The following is a 21,317-nucleotide window of genomic DNA, read 5'->3' on the forward strand; positions in this document are numbered from 1 at the left end:
TTGATCCTTGACTCTGTTTATTTGGTCTGTTAGTTAGCTCATATGTAATAGGATGGGTTGGTCAATCTTTTGGACAAAACCAGGGGCGCAACTTTGGTTTATAAGTGGGGGGGGTCATAATTATAATTTAAAAAAAAATGTATTCAGTCGGATAAAAACTCCAAACAGCCGACCGCTCAGAGGCGTCCGCATGGTCCTAAAGCACACGGTGCCTTGTTGTGTATCTCATTCCAATGATAAAACTGGGAGGGAAGAAATGTCCCCACATCCCCAGTGATAGTTTTATTTCATTTATTTTATTTATGTCACGTTTATTTAACCATGTTGGCTAGTTGAGAACATGTTTATTTAACCAGGGAGGCTAGTTGAGAACATGTTTATTTAACCAGGTAGGCCAGTTGAGAACATGTTTATTTAACCAGGTTGGCTAGTTGAGAACACGTTTATTTAACCAGGTTGGCTAGTTGAGAACATGTTTATTTAACCAGGTTGGCTAGTTGAGAACACGTTTATTTAACCAGGTTGGTTAGTTGAGAACACGTTTATTTAACCATGTTGGCTAGTTGAGAACATGTTTATTTAACCAGGGAGGCTAGTTGAGAACACGTTTATTTAACCAGGGAGGCTAGTTGAGAACACGTTTATTTAACCAGGGAGGCTAGTTGAGAACACGTTTATTTAACCAGGTAGGCCAGTTGAGAACACCTTTATTTAACCAGGTAGGCCAGTTGAGAACATGTTTATTTAACCAGGGAGGCTAGTTGAGAACACGTTTATTTAACCAGGTTGGCCAGTTGAGAACACCTTTATTTAACCAGGTAGGCCAGTTGAGAACATGTTTATTTAACCAGGTTGGCTAGTTGAGAACACGTTTATTTAACCAGGTTGGCGAGTTGAGAACTTTTGGATTGGAGATGTTTAATGTGAGTCTGGAAAGAGAGTTTACAGTCTAACCAGACACCTAGGTATTTGTAGTTGACCACATATTCTAAGTCAGAACCGTCCAGAGTAGTGATGCTGGACAGGCGGGCAGGTGCGGGCAGCGATCGGTTGAAGAGCATGCATTTAGTTTTACTTGCATTTAAGAGCAGTTGGAGGCCACGGAGGGAGAGTTGTATGGCATTGAAGCTTGTCTGGAGGTTAGTTAACACAGTGTCCAAAGAAGGGCCAGAAGTATACAGAATGGTGTCGTCTGCATAGAGGTGGATCAAAGAATCACCAGCAGCGAGAGCGACATCATTGATGCATACAGAGAAGAGAGTCGGCCTGAGAATTGAATCCTGTGGCACCCCCATAGAGACCGCCATAGAGACCGCCAGAAGTTGCGCCACTGCGTTCCGTCTGCCTCTGTTCCAAGTATGAAACCTTTACCCACTATTGTTCATCTTCATTTGTAGCAAAGATATTATCTGAAAATGTCTCTCCCCTATGTCAGAGCAATATATATCTCTGTCACCTGTCAGAGCAATATATATCTCTGTTCCCTATGTCAGAGCAATATATATCTCTGTTCCCTATGTCAGAGCCATATATATCTCTGTCTCCTATGTCAGAGCAATATATATCTCTGTCCCCTATGTCAGAGCCATATATATCTCTGTCCCCTATGTCAGAGCAATAGATATCTCTGTCACCTATGTCAGAGCCATATATATCTCTGTCCCCTGTCAGAGCCATATATATCTCTGTCCCCTATGTCAGAACAATAGATATCTCTGTCTCCTATGTCAGAGCAATATATATCTCTGTCCCCTATGTCAGAGCAATAGATATCTCTGTCTCCTATGTCAGAGCAATATATATCTCTGTCCCCTATGTCAGAGCCATAGATATCTCTGTCTCCTATGTCAGAACAATAGATATCTCTGTCCCCTATGTCAGAGCAATAGATATCTCTGTCCCCTATGTCAGAGCAATAGATATCTCTGTCTCCTATGTCAGAACAATATATATCTCTGTCCCTATGTCAGAGCAATATATATCTCTGTCCCCTATGTCAGAACAATAGATATCTCTGTCCCCTATGTCAGAGCAATAGATATCTCTGTCCCCTATGTCAGAGCAATAGATATCTCTGTCCCCTATGTCAGAGCAATAGATATCTCTGTCCCCTATGTCAGAGCAATAGATATCTCTCTGTCAGAGCAATCCTATGTCAGAACAATAGATATCTCTGTCCCCTATGTCAGAGCAATAGATATCTCTGTCCCCTATGTCAGAGCAATAGATATCTCTGTCTCCTATGTCAGAGCAATATATATCTCTGTCCCCTATGTCAGAGCAATAGATATCTCTGTCTCCTATGTCAGAACAATATATATCTCTGTCCCCTATGTCAGAGCAATAGATATCTCTGTCCCCTATGTCAGAGCAATAGATATCTCTGTCCCCTATGTCAGAGCAATAGATATCTCTGTCCCCTATGTCAGAGCAATAGATATCTCTGTCTCCTATGTCAGAGCAATAGATATCTCTGTCCCCTATGTCAGAGCAATAGATATCTCTGTCCCCTATGTCAGAGCAATATATATCTCTGTCCCCTATGTCAGAGCAATAGATATCTCTGTCTCCTATGTCAGAGCAATATATATCTCTGTCCCCTATGTCAGAGCAATATATATCTCTGTCCCCTATGTCAGAGCAATAGATATCTCTGTCTCCTATGTCAGAGCAATATATATCTCTGTCCCCTATGTCAGAGCAATAGATATCTCTGTCCCCTATGTCAGAGCAATATATATCTCTGTCCCCTATGTCAGAGCAATATATATCTCTGTCCCCTATGTCAGAGCAATAGATATCTCTGTCCCCTATGTCAGAGCAATAGATATCTCTGTCCCCTATGTCAGAGCAATATATATCTCTGTCCCCTATGTCAGAGCCATATATATCTCTGTCCCCTATGTCAGAGCAATAGATATCTCTGTCCCCTATGTCAGAGCAATAGATATCTCTGTCCCCTATGTCAGAGCAATAGATATCTCTGTCCCCTATGTCAGAGCAATATATATCTCTGTCTCCTATGTCAGAGCAATAGATATCTCTGTCCCCTATGTCAGAGCAATAGATATCTCTGTCCCCTATGTCAGAGCAATATATATCTCTGTCCCCTATGTCAGAGCAATAGATATCTCTGTCCCCTATGTCAGAGCAATAGATATCTCTGTCCCCTATGTCAGAGCAATAGATATCTCTGTCCCCTATGTCAGAGCAATATATATCTCTGTCCCTTATGTCAGAGCCATATATATCTCTGTCTCCTATGTCAGAGCAATATATATCTCTGTCCCCTATGTCAGAGCAATATATATCTCTGTCCCCTATGTCAGAACAATATATATCTCTGTCCCCTATGTCAGAGCAATAGATATCTCTGTCCCCTATGTCAGAGCCATAGATATCTCTGTCCCCTATGTCAGAGCCATAGATATCTCTGTCTCCTATGTCAGAGCAATATATATCTCTGTCCCCTATGTCAGAGCCATAGATATCTCTGTCTCCTATGTCAGAACAATAGATATCTCTGTCCCCTATGTCAGAGCAATAGATATCTCTGTCCCCTATGTCAGAGCAATAGATATCTCTGTCTCCTATGTCAGAACAATATATATCTCTGTCCCCTATGTCAGAGCAATATATATCTCTGTCCCCTATGTCAGAGCAATAGATATCTCTGTCCCCTATGTCAGAGCAATAGATATCTCTGTCCCCTATGTCAGAGCAATAGATATCTCTGTCCCCTATGTCAGAGCAATAGATATCTCTGTCCCCTATGTCAGAGCAATAGATATCTCTGTCCCCTATGTCAGAGCAATATATATCTCTGTCCCCTATGTCAGAGCAATAGATATCTCTGTCCCCTATGTCAGAGCAATAGATATCTCTGTCCCCTATGTCAGAGCAATAGATATCTCTGTCACCTATGTCAGAGCAATATATATCTCTGTCCCCTATGTCAGAGCAATATATATCTCTGTCCCCTATGTCAGAGCCAATATATATCTCTGTCCCCTATGTCAGAACAATAGATATCTCTGTCCCCTATGTCAGAGCAATAGATATCTCTGTCCCCTATGTCAGAACAATAGATATCTCTGTCTCCTATGTCAGAGCAATATATATCTCTGTCCCCTATGTCAGAGCAATAGATATCTCTGTCTCCTATGTCAGAGCAATATATATCTCTGTCCCCTATGTCAGAACAATATATATCTCTGTCCCCTATGTCAGAGCAATAGATATCTCTGTCCCCTATGTCAGAGCCATATATATCTCTGTCCCCTATGTCAGAGCAATAGATATCTCTGTCCCCTATGTCAGAGCAATAGATATCTCTGTCCCCTATGTCAGAGCAATAGATATCTCTGTCCCCTATGTCAGAGCAATAGATATCTCTGTCCCCTATGTCAGAGCAATATATATCTCTGTCCCCTATGTCAGAGCAATAGATATCTCTGTCCCCTATGTCAGAGCCATATATATCTCTGTCCCCTATGTCAGAGCAATATATATCTCTGTCCCCTATGTCAGAGCAATAGATATCTCTGTCCCCTATGTCAGAGCAATATATATCTCTGTCCCCTATGTCAGAGCAATAGATATCTCTGTCCCCTATGTCAGAGCAATAGATATCTCTGTCCCCTATGTCAGAGCCATATATATCTCTGTCCCCTATGTCAGAGCAATATATATCTCTGTCCCCTATGTCAGAGCAATATATATCTCTGTCCCCTATGTCAGAGCAATAGATATCTCTGTCCCCTATGTCAGAGCAATATATATCTCTGTCCCCTATGTCAGAGCAATAGATATCTCTGTCTCCTATGTCAGAGCAATAGATATCTCTGTCCCCTATGTCAGAGCAATATATATCTCTGTCCCCTATGTCAGAACAATAGATATCTCTGTCCCCTATGTCAGAGCAATAGATATCTCTGTCCCCTATGTCAGAGCAATAGATATCTCTGTTCCCTATGTCAGAGCAATATATATCTCTGTCTCCTATGTCAGAGCAATATATATCTCTGTCCCCTATGTCAGAGCAATATATATCTCTGTCCCCTATGTCAGAGCAATAGATATCTCTGTCCCCTATGTCAGAGCAATATATATCTCTGTCCCCTATGTCAGAGCCATATATATCTCTGTCCCCTATGTCAGAGCCATATATATCTCTGTCCCCTATGTCAGAGCAATATATATCTCTGTCCCCTATGTCAGAGCCATATATATCTCTGTCCCATATGTCAGAGCCATATATATCTCTGTCCCCTATGTCAGAGCCATATATATCTCTGTCCCCTATGTCAGAGCCGGGGTAGCAGTTCGCCTAGTGGTTAGAGCGTTGGACTATTAACTGAAAGGTTGCAAGATCGAATGCCCGAACCCCGAAGGTAAAAATCTGTTCATTGAAAATAAGAATGTTTTCTTAACTGACTTGCTTAGTTAAATAAAGGTCAATGTTTAAAAAAAAAGCCATAGATAGCTCTCTCCACTATATCAGAGCAATATATATCTATATACCATTAACACTATGCGCATACTCTATGTATTGTATATCTATGGTCTTGCCGTTCAGGTGGGGAGGGAGACACCTCGTGGTGAAACGTGAGAACGCATCTTGGATTTGAGTGACCAGCTACACTTACAGGTGTTAGTAAAGAGTGTCCTGACTGTCAGTTTACATTAGAACCATGCATATACATTTAGTCGGCTTGGAAAACTTGATTTAGTCTTATTTTGGGTTTGTTTGTTTTGGTGGACTGAATATTTCCATGGTAACAGCAACATCCCCACTCTGGTGGTCGGACCCACTACCTTTTCGGAATGCTAATGTACAGTGTTTGGCCCGAACACGGAACCCAAACCGGCTGCGAGCGTGCACCATTGTGCATAAATTAATTTTGTCCACCCACACCAAACGTGATCACGACACGCAGGTTAAAATATCAAAACAAAACAAACCTGATACAGGTATTAGTGGATGACATAATGAATGATAGTGATACATAATGAATGGTAGTGATACAGGTATTTGTGGATGACATAATGAATGATAGTGATACATAATGAATGGTAGTGATACAGGTATTTGTGGATGACATAATGAATGATAGTGATACATAATGAATGGTAGTGATACAGGTATTTGTGGATGACATAATGAATGGTAGTGATACAGGTATTTGTGGATGACATAATGAATGATAGTGATACAGGTATTTGTGGATGACATAATGAATGGTAGTGATACAGGTATTTGTGGATGACATAATGAATGGTAGTGATACAGGTATTTGTAGATGACATAATGAATGATAGTGATACAGGTATTTGTGGATGACATAATGAATGATAGTGATACAGGTATTTGTGGATGAGATAATGAATGATAGTGATACAGGTATTTGTGGATGAGATAATGAATGGTAGTGATACAGGTATTTGTGGATGACATAATGAATGGTAGTGATACAGGTATTAGTGGATGACATAATGAATGGTAGTGATACAGGTATTTGTGGATGACATAATGAATGGTAGTGATACAGGTATTTGTGGATGACATAATGAATGGTAGTGATACAGGTATTTGTGGATGACATAATGAATGATAGTGATACAGGTATTTGTGGATGACATAATGAATGGTAGTGATATGAATGATAGTGACAGGTATTTGGAGGGATGTAAAACATTTAGTAATATGGGGAGAGGATTGTTGATTTTGCAAAACATTTTGTGATCGCAGAATTGCAGAAGTCTGGCTGGACTTGATTGCTGGGAAGCTGTAACGTACCAGATCTGCCTGGTGGTCCGGGAGGTCCGGGGGGTCCTGGTAATCCTGGTCCTCCTGGTAGTCCCTCAGGGCTGTAGCTCTGTCTGCCGGGGTTACCCCTCTCTCCCTTAGGTCCTAAGGTGCCAGGGAACCCTGGGCTGCCTCCTCGACCTTGGGAGATGGAAGAGAGAGGAGGAGAGAAGAGAGGAAGAGGGAGGAGATGACAGGAGAGGAGAAGAGAGGAGAGGAGAGAGGAGGAGAGAGGGGAGAAGAGAGGAGGAGGGAGGAGATGACAGGAGAGGAGGAGAGAGGAGGAGAGAGGATGAGGGAGGAGATGACAGGAGAGGAGGAGAGAGGAGAGAGGAGGAGAGAGGAGGAGGGAGGAGATGACAGGAGAGGAGGAGAGAGGAGAGGAGAGAGGAGGAGAGAGGAGGAGGGAGGAGATGACAGGAGAGGAGGAGAGAGGAGAGGAGAGAAGGGGAGGGAGGAGATGACAGGAGAAGAGGAGGAGAGGAGGAGAGAGAAGGAGAGAGGAGAGGAGAGGAGAGAGGAGGAGAGAGGAGGAGGGAGGAGATGACAGGAGAGGAGGAGAGAGGGAGGAGAGAGGAGAGGAGAGAGGAGGAGAGAGGAGGAGGGAGGAGATGAGAGGAGAGGAGGAGAGAGGAGGAGAGAGGAGGAGAGAGGAGGAGGAGGGAGGAGATGACAGGAGAGGGGGAGAGAGGAGGAGAGAGGAGGAGAGAGGAGAGGAGAGAGGAGAGGAGAGGAGAGAGGAGAGGAGAGAGGGAGGAGGGAGGAGATGACAGGAGAGGAGGAGAGAGGAGGAGGGAGGAGATGACAGGAGAGGAGGAGAGAGGAGGGGAGAGGAGGAGAGAGGAGAGGAGAGAGGAGGAGAGAGGGAGGAGAGAGGAGAGGAGAGAGGAGGAGAGAGGAGGAGAGAGAGAGGAGGAGAGAGGAGAGGAGAGAGGAGGAGAGAGGAGGAGAGAGGAGAGGAGAGAGGAGGAGAGAGGAGGAGAGAGGAGCGGAGAGAGGAGGAGAGAGGAGGAGAGAGGAGAGAGGAGGAGAGAGGAGGAGGGAGGAGATGACAGGAGAGGAGTAGGGATGGAAGAAAAGACAACAGAATAGAGAAAAGAGGGTGGGGTACAAAATGGAACAGAAGAAGGTTTGACTCTCGCCTGTATTAGTTTTGTGTCTTGTGGAAATCAGAGGTGTTTGTGTGTCTGTGTATGTGTGTATGTGTGTGTGTGTGTGCCTGTATGCATGTGTGTGTCTGCCTGTAAGCATGTGTGTGTGTGTGTGTGTGTCTGCGTGCCTGTTTGTGTGTTTGCATGTGTGTGTGTGTGCAGGCATCTAGATAGTGCATGTTTCTCCGTGTTACCATCGCCGAAGGAGTCGCCTGGTCGTCCTGGTTGTCCTGGAAACCCTGGAGAGCCAGGGTCACCAGGTTGGCCGGGGAAGCCGTCGATACCATTGTCACCTGGTGCTCCTGCAACCAATCAGAGGGGATTGTGGGTATCATTAATACAATTCATTATTTTCATGATACAGTACATAACATGTGTGTGTGTCTGTGTCTGTGTCTGTGTCTGTGTGTGTGTCACCTTGAACAGCCAACCCTTGTGTGTCTGCGTAGATGGGGGGCCCGGGAGGCCCCTGTTCCCCCTGGTCACCCTAAAAGACAAACAGAGAAAAACGAAATATGTTCACTTTAGCACCCCCTGCTGGCAGACTGGTACCTAGTAACTAACTAACTAACCCTAAACCCTCTCAGAACAAGACTGCGTTCAAGGGATGCCCAATTCAAGTCTTTATCTACGAATTTGTCTTTTGACTAATCAGATCAACTCTTCTGCCAATAATTGGGCAATAGATCAGAATTGGGCCGCCTATTCAAGGCAACATTACCTGACATTCAGTTTGTAACAAGTACACAGTCATGCATTCATTTATTGAAAGAAGTATTTTTCCCCCTCTTGGCTGACCTTAGGTCCACTGTAGCCTGGTTGCCCGGGGAACCCTGGACTGCCTGTGAATCCCTGTGTGGGTGAGAGATGCATCGGTTAATTTGTTAATTGGTTCATTCATCTGATCATCCATTTATAAATCAATTCATTATTTAATTTAGGTGTGTGTGTGTGTGTGTGTGTGTGTGTGTGTGTGTGTGTGTGTGTGTGTGTGTGTGTGTGTGTGTGTGTGTGTGTGTGTGTGTGTGTGTGTGTGTGTGTGTGTGTGTGTGTGTGTGTGTGTGTGTGTGTGTGTGTGTGTGTGTGTGTGTGTGTGTGTGTGTCCTACTGGTCTTCCTGGAGATCCGGGAGGTCCATTAAAACCAGGAGGACCCTGCCAAGAGAGAAGAAGAAAAAAGATGGCCGCCAGAGAATAGTTTAGAATCAGAGTCCAGAATCCCAAACAGCATAACATCCCTCTGGGTGTGTAACAATAATACATATTTTGGCCTGGGATAGAGGGAGTTTACACCAGATTTCTTAAACCAATCACTGTCTTTCAAATCAGTGAAGGAAAGAAAAAAAAGTGCACACTTTGGGAGGAAGGACAGATAATGGGGACTCTGAGGTGGTAGCAGATAATCTGACATAGAAGGAGGGGAGGAGCTTACCCGTCCCCCTGGATACCCCAGAATTCCATTCTCTCCCTTCTCGCCAGGATAGCCAAAAGGACCCTGACAACAGAGGTATGAGTCAAACATTTATAACATACAACTGCATCCTAAATTAAAACCTATTCACTAGTAGTGCACTACATTTGACCAGCAGGGCCCATGAGACTTTGGCCTATAAGGCTATTTTGCTCGACCGCAAAGAGCTATTCAATTCTATAAATCTTTATTGACCCCAACAGACAAGACAGACACACTTACAGGTGGGCCGGGTCTACCAGATGGTCCACGCACTCCTTTGTAACCCCCTTCCCCCTGAGAGAGAGAGAGAGAGAGAGAGAGAGAGAGAGAGAGAGAGAGAGAGAGAGAGAGAGACACAGAGAGACACAGAGAGACACAGAGAGACACAGAGAGACACAGAGAGACACAGAGACACAGAGACACAGAGAGAAAATATATATATTAGGAGTTAACAAAGGTAGGGGAACTCCCGGGCTCCTCACTGGAGGAAGAATCAAGACGGCATCTTTCAGGAAAACCAAAACACATCAAAGTATCATAAAGAAAAGGGAGGCAAACGGCTTCATTGTGGATGACAACAATTATAGTAATGTTGTGAAAAAACATGTACCATCTTGTGTTGTTATTACAAAGCCAATTACACAACTAATTGTGATATATTGTGAATTAAAACAATTCAAAAATTAAAAACTGACTACAGTACCAAAGCCTCTCTGAACACGTAAAAGTACCAACTGGTTTAAAGTCATACAATGGGAAACAGTGTTCTACACCCTAAATAATCAACAATCCAGCTAACATATTTGCTGATTTAAATGAGTCTTTCAATTAATACTGTTCTTTAAATTGCATTCTGTGTACAACATCAACATAGAGGAAATATCGCATTGTGATGGATGGGCTGGGGGAGGGAGAGGGAGGGGACACTGGGGGAGGGAGAGGAGGGGACATTGGGGGAGGGAGAGGGAGGGGACACTGGGGGAGGGAGAGGGAGGGGACACTGGGGGAGGGAGAGGGAGGGGACACTGGGGGAGGGAGAGGGAGGGGAGGGGACACTGGGGGAGGGAGAGGGAGGGGAGGGGACGCTGGGGGAGGGAGAGGGAGGGGAGGGGACGCTGGGGGAGGGAGAGGGGGGGGAGGGGACGCTGGGGGAGGGAGAGGGAGGAGAGGGGACACTGAGGGAGGGGATAGAGGGGGGGATGGGTCACTGGGGGAGGGGATGGGACACTGGGGAAGGGGTTGGGACACTGAGGGAGGGAATAGAGGGAGGGGATGGGACACTGGGGGAGGATCGGGACACTGAGGGAGGGGATGGGACACTGGGGGAGGAGATGGGACACTGAGGGAGGGACGGAGGGGATGTGACACTGGGGAGGGAGGGGATAGAGGGAGGGGATGTGACACTGGGGAGGGACGGAGGGGATAGAGGGAGGGGATGTGACACTGGGGAGGGAGGGGAGGGAGGGAGGGGATGTGACACTGGGGAGGGGAGAGAGGGAGGGGATGTGACACTGGGGAGGGACGGAGGGGATGTGACACTGGGGAGGGAGGGGAGAGAGGGAGGGATGTGACACTGGGGAGGGACGGAGGGGATGTGACACTGGGGAGGGACGGAGGGGATGTGACACTGGGGAGGAAGGGGAGAGAGGGAGGGGATGTGACACTGGGGAGGGACGGAGGGGATAGAGGGAGGGGATGTGACACTGGGGAGGGACGGAGGGGATGTGACACTGGGGAGGGACGGAGGGGATGTGACACTGGGGAGGAAGGGGAGAGAGGGAGGGGATGTGACACTGGGGAGGGACGGAGGGGATGTGACACTGGGGAGGGAGGGGATAGAGGGAGGGGATGTGACACTGGGGAGGGACGGAGGGGATAGAGGGAGGGGATGTGACACTGGGGAGGGAGGGAGAGAGGGAGGGATGTGACACTGGGGAGGGGAGAGAGGGAGGGGATGTGACACTGGGGAGGGGAGAGAGGGAGGGGATGTGACACTGGGGAGGGACGGAGGGGATAGAGGGAGGGGATGTGACACTGGGGAGGGGAGAGAGGGAGGGGATGTGACACTGGGGAGGGAGGGGATAGAGGGAGGGGATGTGACACTGGGGAGGGGATGGAATGCTGGGGGAGGGGAGGGGTAGAGAGAGGGGATAGGACACTGGGGATGGGAGGGGGTAGAGAGAGGGGATAGGCCAGGGAGAGAGGGGATAGGCCAGGGAGAGAGGGGATAGGCCAGGGAGAGAGGGGATAGGCCAGGAGCCAGCCAGCGAGGCAACAGAGCCAGCTATAGGTGATACCTGTATCACTATCATTCATTATGTCATCCACTAATACCTGTATCACTACCATGCATTATGTCATCCACTAATACCTGTATCACTATCATTCATTATGTCATCCACTAATACCTGTATCACTACCATTCATTATGTCATCCACAAATACCTGTATCACTATCATTCATTATGTCATCCACAAATACCTGTATCACTATCATTCATTATGTCATCCACAAATACCTGTATCACTACCATTCATTATGTCATCCACAAATACCTGTATCACTACCATTCATTATGTCATCCACAAATACCTGTATCACTACCATTCATTATGTCATCCACAAATACCTGTATCACTATCATTCATTATGTCATCCACAAATACCTGTATCACTACCATTCATTATGTCATCCACAAATACCTGTATCACTACTATTCATTATGTCATCCACAAATACCTGTATCACTATCATTCATTATGTCATCCACTAATACCTGTATCACTACCATTCATTATGTCATCCACAAATACCTGTATCACTACCATTCATTATGTCATCCACTAATACCTGTATCACTACCATTCATTATGTCATCCACTAATACCTGTATCACTATCATTCATTATGTCATCCACAAATACCTGTATCACTACCATTCATTATGTCATCCACAAATACCTGTATCACTACCATTCATTATGTCATCCACAAATACCTGTATCACTACCATTCATTATGTCATCCACAAATACCTGTATCACTACTATTCATTATGTATCCTGTATCACTATTCATTATGTCATCCACAAATACCTGTATCACTACTTCATTATGTCATCCACAAATACACTGTATCATCTATTATGTCAAAAATACCTGTATCACTACCATTCATTATGTCATCCACAAATACCTGTATCACTACCATTCATTATGTCATCCACAAATACCTGAATCACTACCATTCATTATGTCATCCACTAATACCTGTATCACTACCATTCATTATGTCATCCACTAATACCTGTATCACTACCATTCATTATGTCATCCACAAATACCTGTATCACTACCATTCATTATGTCATCCACTAATATCTGTATCACTACCATTCATTATGTCATCCACAAATACCTGTATCACTACCATTCATTATGTCATCCACAGCTGACAGCACAGCTGCTGGTTATTAGCATCACCACAAGCAGAGGGACATCAGTTTGACCAGATGGAAGCAAGTCAACATCAGTCCCAGCATTGACCCCCCCCAACCCCCCCCACCACCACCACCACCTCAGTCTCCCACCCCTCCTGTTCCTGTCTGTGTTACCTTATCTCCTTTGTAGATGGTGGTAATAGATGAGCCTACTAGCGGCTCGTCGCCGGGCACGCCTCGAGGTCCGGGTGGCCCCGTGTTGCCCTGGTGATTCAGAGGAGAACACTTGTCAGTCAGTCATTATCAGCCAATCAGACCGGAGGATGAGGAGGTTGGGATGTTGAGAGGCCGGGGGGAGTAAAGATAGAAAGAGTGAGATGTGGAGCGAGAAAGAGAGAGAGGGGGAATAAGGGGGAATAAGGGGGAATAAGGGGGAATAAGGAGGAATAAGGGGGAATAAGGAGGGATGAAGAAAGAGGGATGTGGGAGAAATAGGAAACAAATGAAATAAAAAAGAGTGTTAGGAGATGTGATAAAAGAAGAAGACAAGGAGGAAAAGAGGAAGATGAGAGAGTGAGGTGTAGGGGATGAAATAGTAGAGGGTGGAATATCAGAAGAACGAGAGAAAGGAGTGAAAGACAGAGAGAGAAAGAGAGAGAAACAGAGAGAGAGCTCTGGGCTACATTATCTTTCTTCCTAAGGGAAATAAAGGGAAATAAAGGGAAATAAAGCCACACAGGAAGTTGGAGGAAGTGATTCCAGCACCAATCACAGACCACGACATGCCTGCCCACTCACATGACATGCCTGCCCACCCACACGACATGCCTGTCCACCCACACGACATGCCTGGCCACCCACACGACATGCCTGCCCACCCACACGACATGCCTGTCCACCCACACGACATGCCTGTCCACCCACACGACATGCCTGCCCACCCACACGACATGCCTGTCCACCCACACGACATGCCTGCCCACCCACACGACATGCCTGCCCACCCACACGACATGCCTGTCCACCCACACGACATGCCTGCCCACCCACACGACATGCCTGCCCACCCACACGACATGCCTGCCCACCCACACGACATGCCTGCCCACCCACACGACATGCGACATGCCTGCCCACCCACACGACATGCCTGCCCACCCACACGACATGCCTGTCCACCCACACGACATGCCTGTCCACCCACACGACATGCCTGCCCACCCACACCCCCACCCACACGACATGCCTGCCCACCCACACGACATGCCTGCCCACCCACATGACATGCCTGCCCACCACACGACATGCCTGCCCACCCACACGACATGCCTGCCCACCCACCCACACGACATGCCTGCCCACCCACACGACATGCCTGTCCACCCACACGACATGCCTGCCCACCCACACGACATGCCCGCCCACCCACACGACATGCCCGCCCACCCACACGACATGCCTGCCCACCCACACGACATGCCTGTCCACCCACACGACATGCCTGCCCACCCACACGACATGCCTGCCCACCCACACGACATGCCTGCCCACACATGACATGCCTGCCCACCCACACGACATGCCTGCCCACCCACACGACATGCCTGCCCACCCACAAGACATGCCTGCCCACCCACACGACATGCCTGCCCACCCACACGACATGCCTGCCCACCCACACGACATGCCTGCCCACCCACACGACATGCCTGCCCACTCACACGACATGCCTGCCCACCCACACGACATGCCTGCCCACACACACGACATGCCTGCCCACCCACAAGACATGCCTGCCCACCCACACGACATGCCTGCCCACCCACACGACATGCCTGCCCACCCACACGACATGCCTGCCCACCCACATGACATGCCTGCCCACCCACACGACATGCCTGCCCACCAACACAACATGCCTGCCCACCCACATGACAGTTTAGAGATGATGTGGTTTGAAATATATAATGCAGTGCATTTTACTGAAGGAATATTATACAATATAGTAGGAATATTATTTGTTGGTAATGTTATAGATATGCTACATGTAAGTGTCTGTTTTGACCAATTAAAGGTAGTCTCATTACAGACAATACGTCGGTCAAATTATGGGGGTGATGGAAAGTACTAGAATAATCTCTGAGCTGCCATCCAACAGTAAGGAAACATGTTGTTTTTGTTATGGTACATGACAACTGTACTCCATCCAATAACATTTTAGATCTCGATCATTTTTTAATCAGATTTGATACGAGATCAGATTCAGAATAAGAAACAAAATGGCCACCTTCATAGGGCTCCAGTCATCCCAGTGGCAGCACTGTCATGCAATAATAAACTGTACACCATTCAAGACAAGGTGATATTTTAATAATTGAGATGGAACAAACCAGAGGGGGCTAGTGAGGGGAGGATAGCTCCTAATAATGACTGAAATGGAGTGAACTGAACGGTAGCTACAGTTGAAGTCGGAAGTTTACATACAACTTAGCAGAATACATTTAAACTTGTCAAAACTATAGCTTGTTAACAAGAAATTTGTGGAGTGGTTGGAAAACGAGTTTTAATGACTCCAACCTAAGTGTATGTAGACTTCCGACTTCAACTGTATTATATAACACATTATAGTGATACCATTCCATTTATTCCATTCCAGGCATCCTCCTATATCTCCACCCACCAACCTCCACTGATACGGGTGAAATTTTGAGGTAGACGTGTCAGTGGAAAAACTAGAGAGAAGAGGGGGATGAGGGAGGAGTTTAGGAGAGATGGAAGTAGGGGTGGAGGGAGGGCGGGGGGGGTAGAGGTCCTGTTTCATTGGAGAAAGGTGGGGAGAGATGGAAGTATGGGTGGAGGGAGGGCGGGGGGGTAGTAGGTCCTGTTTCATTGGAGAAAGGTGGGGAGAGATGGAAGTATGGGTGGAGGGAGGGCGGGGGTAGTAGGTCCTGTTTCATTGGAGAAAGGTGGGGAGAGATGGAAGTATGGGTGGAGGGAGGGCGGGGGTAGAGGTCCTGTTTCATTGGAGAAAGGTGGGAGAGATGGAAGTATGGGTGGAGGGAGGGCGGGGGGGTAGAGGTCCTGTTTCATTGGAGAAAGGTGGGGAGAGATGGAAGTAGGGGGGGAGGAGGGGGGGGTAGGTCCTGTTTCATTGGAGAAAGGTGGGGAGAGATGGAAGTAGGGTGGAGGGAGGGCGGGGGGGTAGAGGTCCTGTTTCATTGGAGAAAGGTGGGGAGAGATGGAAGTAGGGGTGGAGGGAGGGCGGGGGGGTAGAGGTCCTGTTTCATTGGAGAAAGGTGGGGAGAGATGGAAGTATGGGTGGAGGGAGGGCGGGGGGGTAGAGGTCCTGTTTCATTGGAGAAAGGTGGGGAGAGATGGAAGTATGGGTGGAGGGAGGGCGGGGGGGTAGAGGTCCTGTTTCATTGGAGAAAGGTGGGGAGAGATGGAAGTATGGGTGGAGGGAGGGCGGGGGGTTAGAGGTCCTGTTTCATTGGAGAAAGGTGGGGAGAGATGGAAGTAGGGGTGGAGGGAGGGCGGGGGGGGTAGAGGTCCTGTTTCATTGGAGAAAGGTGGGGAGAGATGGAAGTAGGGGTGGAGGAGGGCGGGGGGGGGTAGAGGTCCTGTTTCATTGGAGAAAGGTGGGGAGAGATGGAAGTAGGGGTGGAGGGAGGGCGGGGGGTAGAGGTCCTGTTTCATTGGAGAAAGGTGGGGAGAGATGGAAGTAGGGGTGGAGGGAGGGCGGGGGGGTAGAGGTCCTGTTTCATTGGAGAAAGGTGGGGAGAGATGGAAGTAGGGGTGGAGGGAGGGGGGGGGGTAGTAGGTCCTGTTTCATTGGAGAAAGGTGGGGAGAGATGGAAGTAGGGGTGGAGGGAGGGCGGGGGGGTAGAGGTCCTGTTTCATTGGAGAAAGGTGGGGAGAGATGGAAGTAGGGGTGGAGGGAGGGCGGGGGGTAGTAGGTCCTGTTTCATTGGAGAAAGGTGGGGAGAGATGGAAGTAGGGGTGGAGGGAGGGCGGGGGTAGAGGTCCTGTTTCATTGGAGAAAGGTGGGGAGAGATGGAAGTAGGGGTGGAGGGAGGGCGGGGGGGTAGTAGGTCCTGTTTCATTGGAGAAAGGTGGGGAGAGATGGAAGTAGGGGTGGAGGGAGGGCGGGGGGGTAGAGGTCCTGTTTCATTGGAGAAAGGTGGGGAGAGATGGAAGTAGGGGTGGAGGGAGGGCGGGGGGTAGTAGGTCCTGTTTCATTGGAGAAAGGTGGGGAGAGATGGAAGTAGGGGTGGAGGGAGGGCGGGGGGTAGAGGTCCTGTTTCATTGGAGAAAGGTGGGGAGAGATGGAAGTAGGGGTGGAGGGAGGGGGTTTCATTGGGGTGTAGAGGTCCTGTTTCATTGGAGAAAGGTGGGGAGAGATGGAAGTAGGGGTGGAGGGAGGGGGGTAGAGGTCCTGTTTCATTGGAGAAAGGTGGGGAGAGATGGAAGTAGGGGTGGAGGGAGGGCGGGGGGGGGTAGAGGTCCTGTTTCATTGGAGAAAGGGGGGGAGAGATGGAAGTAGGGGTGGAGGGAGGGGGGGGGGTAGAGGTCCTGTTTCATTGGAGAAAGGTGGGGAGAGATGGAAGTAGGGGTGGAGGGAGGGCGGGGGGGTAGAGGTCCTGTTTCATTGGAGAAAGGTGGGGAGAGATGGAAGTAGGGGTGGAGGGAGGGGGGGGGTAGAGGTCCTGTTTCATTGGAGAAAGGTGGGGAGAGATGGAAGTAGGGGTGGAGGGAGGGCGGGGGGGTAGAGGTCCTGTTTCATTGGAGAAAGGTGGGGAGAGATGGAAGTAGGGGTGGAGGGAGGGCGGGGGGGTAGAGGTCCTGTTTCATTGGATAAAGGTGGGGAGAGATGGAAGTAGGGGTGGAGGGAGGGCGGGGGGGGTAGAGGTCCTGTTTCATTGGATAAAGGTGGGGAGAGATGGAAGTAGGGGTGGAGGGAGGGCGGGGGGGTAGAGGTCCTGTTTCATTGGATAAAGGTGGGGAGAGATGGAAGTAGGGGTGGAGGGAGGGCGGGGGGTAGAGGTCCTGTTTCATTGGAGAAAGGTGGGGAGAGATGGAAGGGGGTTGAATAGAGGTGAGGAGGATGTGTCAAACCATCACCAAGATAGATGACCAGAGGTCAGACAGACAACCACAATCATGTACTTCTACCACACACACACACAAAACACAGCTAGAAAACCATAAGCCCGCTGTCTTTAGTTTGATTTGGAGTGAGGAGAGGTTACTGATACAGAGGGGTGAAAGGTTACTAATACAGAGGTGTGAAAGGTTACTGATACAGAGGTGAAGACAACCACAATTACTGATACAGAGGGGTGAAAGGTTACTGATACAGAGGGGTGAAAGGTTACTGATACAGAGGGGTGAAAGGTTACTGATACTGAGGGGTGAAAGGTTACTGATACAGAGGGGTGAAAGGTTACTGATACAGAGGGGTGAAAGGTTACTGATACAGAGGGGTGAAAGGTTACTGATACAGAGGGGTGAAAGGTTACTGATACAGAGGGGTGAAAGGTTACTGATACAGAGGGGTGAAAGGTTACTGATACAGAGGGGTGAAAGGTTACTGATACAGAGGGGTGAAAGTTTACTAATACAGAGGTGTGAAAGGTTACTGATACAGAGGGGTGAAAGGTTACTGATACAGAGGGGTGAAAGGTTACTGATACAGAGGTGTGAAAGGTTACTGATACAGAGGGGTGAAAGGTTACTGATACAGAGGGGTGAAAGGTTACTGATACAGAGGGGTGAAAGGTTACTGATACAGAGGGGTGAAAGGTTACTGATACAGAGGGGTGAAAGGTTACTGATACAGAGGGGTGAAAGGTTACTGATACTGAGGAGTGAAAGGTTACTGATACAGAGGGGTGAAAGGTTACTGATACAGAGGGGTGAAAGGTTACTGATACAGAGGGGTGAAAGGTTACTGATACAGAGGGGTGAAAGGTTACTGATACTGAGGGGTGAAAGGTTACTGATACTGAGGGGTGAAAGGTTACTGATACTGAGGGGTGAAAGGTTACTGATACAGAGGGGTGAAAGGTTACTGATACAGAGGGGTGAAAGGTTACTGATACAGAGGGGTGAAAGGTTACTGATACAGAGGGGTGAAAGGTTACTGATACAGAGGGGTGAAAGGTTACTGATGCAGAGGTGTGAATTATGACTGTATCCCAAATGGTAGCCTCTTCCCAGGGCCCATAGGGCTTTAGTCAAAAGTGGTGCACTATACAGGGTATCATATGGGAAGCAACTGATGTCATATTTCTAAAGTCTAAATCTCGCTACACGTTTCCATTCTTAAATGTGTTCATGGTTGAGTGGAATGAGTGAATAGGAAGCTGAAATGTAATAAAGTGATATAATAAATAAATGACTGTATCAATCGATGTGATCAGTGATAAGAAGGGTTACGTAGGGTAGTGACGGGTACTCCTAGTTGTGTTGTAAAGGTGCGTACAATCAGAAATTCCCTCAACAATTAACAGGTAAACTAATTCAACTAGGTAGAATAGGGGGGCTTGTGTTCTTTTGTAACGATGAGTACCTTAGCTCCTGGTTCCCCCCGGAAGCCGAGGCTGGGGCTCCCCTGGAAAACAAGAGAGGGTATTTCATTTGGAAAACATGGGCCTACATGGGACAGGCATTATAACAGCACGAGTGTAACGGTATGAAGTCTACAATCTCAATGGAAGTCTACTGAAACCAAAGTTTCTAATAGGGACTAAATACATATCATGTATCTCAATAAACCTAAGCTAAAAGGAAAGAAAGAAATACATGTAATATTTTTAAATGTTAGTCATTTAGCAGACGCTTACAGTCAGTACATTCATCTTCAGATAGCTAGGTGGGACAACCACATATTACAGTCAGTACATTCATCTTCAGATAGCTAGGTGAGACAACCACATATTACAGTCAGTACATTCATCTTCAGATAGCTAGGTGAGACAACCACATATTACAGTCAGTACATTCATCTTCAGATAGCTAGGTGAGACAACCACATATTACAGTCAGTACATTCATCTTCAGATAGCTAGGTGAGACAACCACATATTACAGTCAGTACATTCATCTTCAGATAGCTAGGTGAGACAACCACATATTACAGTCAGTACATTCATCTTCAGATAGCTAGGTGAGACAACCACATATTACAGTCAGTACATTCATCTTCAGATAGCTAGGTGGGACAACCACATATTACAGCCATAGAAAGTACATTTTACCTCAATAACGTAGCTGTCAGTAGAGTTAGAGCTAGAAGGGGGGGCAGAGTGGTGGTGGGAGGGGGCACAGCCAGAAGAGGACTGGCCACCCCTCAGAGCCTGGTTCCTCTCTAGGTTTCTACCTATGTTCCTGCCTTTCTAGGGAGTTTTTCCTAGCCACCATGCTTCTACACCTGCATTGCTTGCTGTTTGGGGTTTTAGGCTGGGTTTCTGTACAGCACTTTGAGATATCAGCTGATGTAAAAAGGGCTCTATAAATACATTTGATTGATTGATTGAAGTGAAAGTGCTGGTTGGTTGAGAGTACATACATATATATAAATATATATATATATATATATATTTTTTTTTTTGGGGGGGGGTCGAGGTGAGGAGGAGGATGATTTAAGATACTGTTTGAAGAGAAAGGGTTTCAGATGTTTTCGGAAGATGGGCAGAAATAAAAAGTTGCGCCCTTTACAATTGAATGAAGCCTAATAACCAACGTTGTTTAGAGCCTTGGGACAACCACATATTCAGACAGTACATTCATCTTCAGAGCCTTCGGAAAGTATTCAGACCCCTTGAATACAGAGCCTTCGGACAACCACATATTCAGACCCCTTGAATGCAGAGCCTTCGGAAAGTATTCAGACCCCTTGAATACAGAGCCTTTGGAAAGTATTCAGACCCCTTGAATACAGAGCCTTTACAGTCAGTGCATTCATCTTCAGTATTCAGACCCCATGAATACAGAGCCATCTTCAGATAGCTATTCAGACCCCTTGAATACAGTCAGCATTCATCTTCAGATAGCTATTCAGACAACCCATGAATACAGAGTACATTCATCTTCAAAGTATTCAGACCCCATGAATACAGTGCCTCTTCAGAAAGTATTCAGACCCCATATTACAGTGCCATCTTCAGATAGCTATTCAGACCCCATTGAATACAGTGCCTTCAGAAAGCTATTCAGACCCCTTGAATGCAGTAGCATCTTCAGATAGCTAGTACAACCCCTTGAATACAGAGCCATCTTCAGAAAGTATTCAGACCCCATTTGAATACAGAGCCTTCAGAAAGTATTCAGACAACCACAATTACAGTCAGCATTCATCTTCAGAAGCTAGTGGGATTCAGACCCCATGAATACAGTGCATTCATCTTCAGATAGCTAGGTGGGACCCCTTGAATACATTCATCTTCAGAAAGTATTCAGACCCC

General features: G+C 47.2%; 1 protein-coding gene across 1 annotated transcript in view; it reads right to left on the bottom strand.

The window, feature by feature from the left end:
- LOC118379494 (collagen alpha-6(IV) chain-like) overlaps positions 1–21,317 on the bottom strand; it is a 143,637-nt gene that overhangs the window by 59,965 nt on the left and 62,355 nt on the right. Inside the window, exons 8-16 of the mRNA XM_052497667.1 lie at positions 19,424–19,465; positions 13,027–13,116; positions 9,651–9,704; positions 9,390–9,452; positions 9,068–9,112; positions 8,758–8,811; positions 8,377–8,446; positions 8,154–8,261; positions 6,800–6,949 (exon numbers count right to left, since the gene is read on the bottom strand). Coding sequence (XP_052353627.1) covers positions 6,800–6,949; positions 8,154–8,261; positions 8,377–8,446; positions 8,758–8,811; positions 9,068–9,112; positions 9,390–9,452; positions 9,651–9,704; positions 13,027–13,116; positions 19,424–19,465 — 676 coding nt within the window. The remainder of the gene's footprint in view (positions 1–6,799; positions 6,950–8,153; positions 8,262–8,376; positions 8,447–8,757; positions 8,812–9,067; positions 9,113–9,389; positions 9,453–9,650; positions 9,705–13,026; positions 13,117–19,423; positions 19,466–21,317) is intronic.

Source organism: Oncorhynchus keta, chromosome 35 (assembly GCF_023373465.1).
Source record: "Oncorhynchus keta strain PuntledgeMale-10-30-2019 chromosome 35, Oket_V2, whole genome shotgun sequence".
Taxonomy (NCBI): domain Eukaryota; kingdom Metazoa; phylum Chordata; class Actinopteri; order Salmoniformes; family Salmonidae; genus Oncorhynchus; species Oncorhynchus keta.